General features: G+C 41.7%; 1 protein-coding gene across 1 annotated transcript; it reads left to right on the top strand.

Annotated features, from left to right (window-relative positions):
- Positions 1–1,708: 1,708 nt before the first annotated feature.
- On the top strand, positions 1,709–3,303 carry LOC117376367 (interleukin-1 beta-like). Its single transcript, XM_033972825.2, has 5 exons — positions 1,709–1,877; positions 1,967–2,182; positions 2,284–2,433; positions 2,535–2,668; positions 2,775–3,303. The coding sequence occupies exons 2-5, from the start codon at positions 1,978–1,980 to the stop codon at positions 2,991–2,993; spliced, it is 708 nt and encodes a 235-aa protein (XP_033828716.1). The 5' UTR covers positions 1,709–1,877; positions 1,967–1,977; the 3' UTR covers positions 2,994–3,303.
- The last annotated feature ends 1,459 nt before the right edge of the window (positions 3,304–4,762 follow it).

The following is a 4,762-nucleotide window of genomic DNA, read 5'->3' as shown; positions in this document are numbered from 1 at the left end:
TTAACAAATAGATCACAACAAGCGGGGGTTAACAGCACATTATCTAGAGCAAAAAATTGTAGTACAGGTGTGCCACAAGGTGCAGCAAGTTCACCCATTTTGTTCACCCTGTATACAAATGGATGTCGTAACAGTCAGCCAGGAAACAAAATCATTAAATTCTCAGACGACACAATTATTGTGAGTCTTCTTCATAATGGCGACTGTATTTCCACCTACCATCAGGAGATTAGCTCTATTCTTTCTTGGTGCAGTGAGCATCACTTAACCCTAAATGTGAATAAAACTAAGGAGATGGTGTTTGACCCTCGAGCTCTGCAGATCCATCATCCTGTTGTTATTGAAGGTCGACAAATAGAACAGGTTGCATCTTTTAAGTATTAAGGTGTGTGCATTGACAACCTGTTCAAATGGAATGTGATTTTCTTTGTTCCAAGCTGTCTCAGAGGCTCCACTTTTTAAGGAGGCTGAAGCTGTTTGGTGTGAGCACAAAAATCATGACCTGTTTTTATAATGCTGTGTTGGAGAGTCTGATCCGCTACAGTATGGTCGCCTGGTTTGGCTCTTTAACTGTCCAATGTAAAACTAAGCTTGGAAAAGTGATAAATAAGGCCATGACGGTGATTGGCAGGAAAGAGTTCCCTTCTCTGCAGGACATATTTCAAAACTCTGTGCTCGCTCAGGCCAGACGGATTGTGGGAAACCCCTCTCACCTGTTGCATGGGGAATATGAAATTCTTCCATCGGGCAGGCGCTATCGGGTGCCTAACTTTAAGAGTAACAGATACAAATTCTCATTTGTGCCCACTTCTGTTACACTACTGAACAAATCTGCACAACAAAGGTGCACTTAGTCACTTTATTTTCAGTGGTGCAATAACTGCCTGTGCAAAAACTGCAATTATGGGCTGGTGCAATAATTATTTGTGAAGTGGGGCTTGTGCAATAACTTGGACACTTTATGGTTGTGCAGTGCACAAATGGATAAAGGACATTAATAATGGCACATGTATCTTGAGACTGTTGCCTGACTGTACTGTATGTGTGAGTGTAACTGTGTTTTTAAGCTGCGGGCAGTGAGCCCAAGACAAATTTCCCTTTGGGGACAATAAAGTTTATCTTATCTTATCGAATAGATGAATGTGGCACCTTCAGGCATCTGGAAATTGCACCCGAGGATGAACCAGACTTGTGCGAATCCACAAGTCTATTCCTGATATCTTGCCTGATTTCTTTTGATTTTCCCCTGATGTTACACAAAGATGAAGTGTGTTTCAAATAAATCCACAGGTGTGTCTAATGTGTCTAATTAACTCAAATGTTGTCAATAAACCTCATCAGAATCTTCCAATGACATATCATCTTCTGGATTTTCCCAAATACTTTAAATGCATATTAATCTTACTGTATGTAAACTTCTGACTTTGAAGAAAGTCATGAAAAATTATCTTAAAAAAGGTAATAATTTTGACATTTTGATTTCATAATGCTACTGTCTCGGTTATTAAAAGTTTATTTTCATGAGTGTTTTAGAGTCTGTGAAACCAGTTGCAGCCCCATTATAGCAGTGTACTGGAAAAATGCACAATGGCATATAGCTTAACATTCTGGTCACAAAGCAAAACAGAGTATGGGTTATCATGAGAACTACAAAACCAGTAACTACTAACTCCTCCTCCCTGAAGCCGAAGCACAGCAAAGTGAAAAAAACAGTATTTCATCATCACTCGTCACCTTTGGTGAGGTGAAAGGGAAAATTCCCTTCACTTGTATATAAATACGAGAGGAGAGTGCACAAATCAGTACTGACAAAGCAACAGCTGGGATCTAATACAAAGACCTCATCCACAACTTCTTATCTCCCAAAAGAATCAAAGGTAAATAGACTTTGTTTTGGGTGTTTACATTTTCAAATACCTTTTTTTTAGAACAGAGATATTTATTTAGAGATATTTTATTTTTGCAGCAAATTAAAAGATGGAATCAAAAATGATGTACCATGCCGGCCATTTGCCTTCTCCGGTGAACCTGGAGATTTCCCATCATCCTCTGAGCATGAGACGAGTGGTGAACGTGGTCATCGCCATGGAGCACATGAAAAACAGTGTGGCCCAGTCCCTCCTGAGCCCCGGCTTTGGAGATGAGAATCTGCTCAGCAACTTGTTTGAGAACATGATAGAAGGTAGAATATAATCATTATAATATAATCATTTAGGGCTCTAAGCACATGTCTCTGCACTAAAGCTAAAGTTTTTTCTTATTTTCAAATGCTTTTTATCACAGAGAGGATTGTGTCAGAGGTGGTAGAACCTAAGTTCACCAGAGTTGGAGAGCATTATTGCAGTGTGACTGACAACCAAAAAAGGGTCTTGGTCCAAGAGAGCCTAAAGCTGCATGCTGTCATTCTGCAGGGAGGCAGTGTGAGACGCCAAGGTGAACAAAAAACAACTACATTTATGACAGTTATTTCACACAGAAATACTGTACAATTATATTATTCTGAGTATTAAAATTCTGCTTTTATTTATCTTAAGTTCAACTGAACCTGTCGACATATCGACCCCCAGTACCCAGCGCTGAGGAAAGACCAGTGGCCCTGGGCATAAGAGACACAGACTACTACCTGTCCTGTCACAAGGAGGGCACTGAGCCAAGTCTGCACTTGGAGGTAAGGCAGCTGTACATGTGCTGTGCTCGCACTGTCGGTGGAGTGGAGTTATTTACATATCTTAATGTGATTATTTGATAAATCACAAATCTCCCTTTTATTTCAGACTGTGGCAGACAAAGGCGTGCTCCAAAACATCATCTCTGGGAGTGAAATGACGCGTTTCATTTTTTACAAACACGACACTGGTCTGAACCTGAGCTCTCTACGCTCTGCTCGCTTCCCTGAGTGGTACATCAGCACCGCAGAGATGGACCATCAGCCCATCCAGATGCGTGCACAGGCCACCAGCTACAGCACCTTCTCCTTCCAGAGCCAGAATTAGACCCTCTCTGTTCTCTCACTGAAGCACTACTGCTGGAAAAAGTACCTCAAAATATCTCGCTCCAGCTTTAATATATTGAACAACCAGGCGTAGCTCCCACATGCCTTTCTTCCATGAATAAACAAAAGCATAATACAAAATGATATAGAACAACTTGACAAACCTGATGCGATGTGCAGTCGTTTCATAAGCGGATTGTAATGTGATAGCGCTCTGAAGGGGAAGCGATTTAGCACAGAGAGCAAAGCAAGGGGGTGCAGCTGTGATTGTTTTTAGATGTGCTTTAAAAATTAATTTGACTTGACTTGAAGGGGGAGTGACTTAGCATGGAGAGCAAAGGGAGGGGGGGACTCAGAGGATCAAAAACAAAACTGAAACTTATTAAACATCTAAATATACTTCCTTGTGGCATATATAGTTCATGTTTAATACATTTAATTGAATAAAATGTTCTAGTCTGTTCTAATTTAAAATGCTGCTTTCTTTGATTTTCTCTCTGGCTCGTGAACGTCTCTTCCTCATGTCTCTAAGCTCATATGGGCTTTTAAGGTTGTGTATCTTGTTTACAAAATAACCCAGGTATTGTCAAAGGACCTAATTTTGTAGGCAGCTGTCTATAAGGCTCAGAATTTCTCATTTGAGTTGTAGTTTTTTATGTTTATAGGTAGATATTTTAACAATTGGCCAGTAGGGCTGCACAGTATACCACGGAAATATTAATATCTGTGCTCAACAGTTTGCTATCACCACTCACTTGCACGGTTAACATGTCACTTCAATCTGGAACATTCCCAAGAGCTTTCAAAACTGCGGTTATCAAGCATCTCCTAAACAAGAGCAGTTTGATGCCACAATATTGAACAATTATCGACCCATCTCAAATCTGCTGTTTTTAGGCTAAATCCTCGAAAAGTTGCTTACCAACAGCTTATTAACTTTCTCCAAATGAACAACTCCTTTGATGTTTTCCAGTCAGGTTTTAGACTCCACCACAGCACTGAGACTGCTCTTATCAAGGTGACAAATGACATCCGCCTGAACACTGACCTCAGCAAAGTCTCAGTCTTGATCCTGTTAGGCCTGAGTGCTGCCTTTGACACTGTGGATCATGGGATCCTCTTACAGAGACTAGAGGACTGGGAGAGCATCTCTGGTACCGCACTGAACTGGTTCAAGTCCTATCTAGAAAACAGGGAGTACATTGTTAAAATCGGAAACTGTGTCTCAGATAAAATGTCCCTGACCTGTGGGGTGCCCCACGGGTCAATCCTGGGACCCATGTCGCTCAATCTCTACATGCTGCCGTTAGGCTGGTTAATACGCAGCAATAATGTGTCCTACCACAACTATGCAACAACAACTAATGCAGTTGACGTGTCCAGGGAAAACTGTATCCTATGACTCACTGAGGCTCCCTATTGGACGGCTCACACCTATGGGTAATACAGCCATGCACAGCTAATGGATGTAGTGTATTTTTGCAATGGCGTTCCTGGATGTTTTGGAGGAAGTTAGCATGCCACTGTAAATCGTATGACTGTTGATTGACACACACAAGACTTACACATTTCAAGTTTAATTATGACAGTGGTTCTCAAATAGTGGGACGCGCCGTATGACTCCGCGTATGATGGGCTCGACACACGAGGAGCGACTAACGACAGCGTGCAGCGACACTCATCGCATGGGCTTTAAAATCGAGCACACGGGCAGCGACAAAGTTCTCACGTCGCGCTCTGTTCCAGAGCAGATCGAGCCTCCTACACGTC

The sequence above is a fragment of the Periophthalmus magnuspinnatus genome, chromosome 9 (assembly GCF_009829125.3).
Source record: "Periophthalmus magnuspinnatus isolate fPerMag1 chromosome 9, fPerMag1.2.pri, whole genome shotgun sequence".
Lineage (NCBI taxonomy): Eukaryota > Metazoa > Chordata > Actinopteri > Gobiiformes > Gobiidae > Periophthalmus > Periophthalmus magnuspinnatus.
Note: the sequence above shows the minus strand (reverse complement) of the source record. Positions and strands in the feature narration are given on the sequence as shown.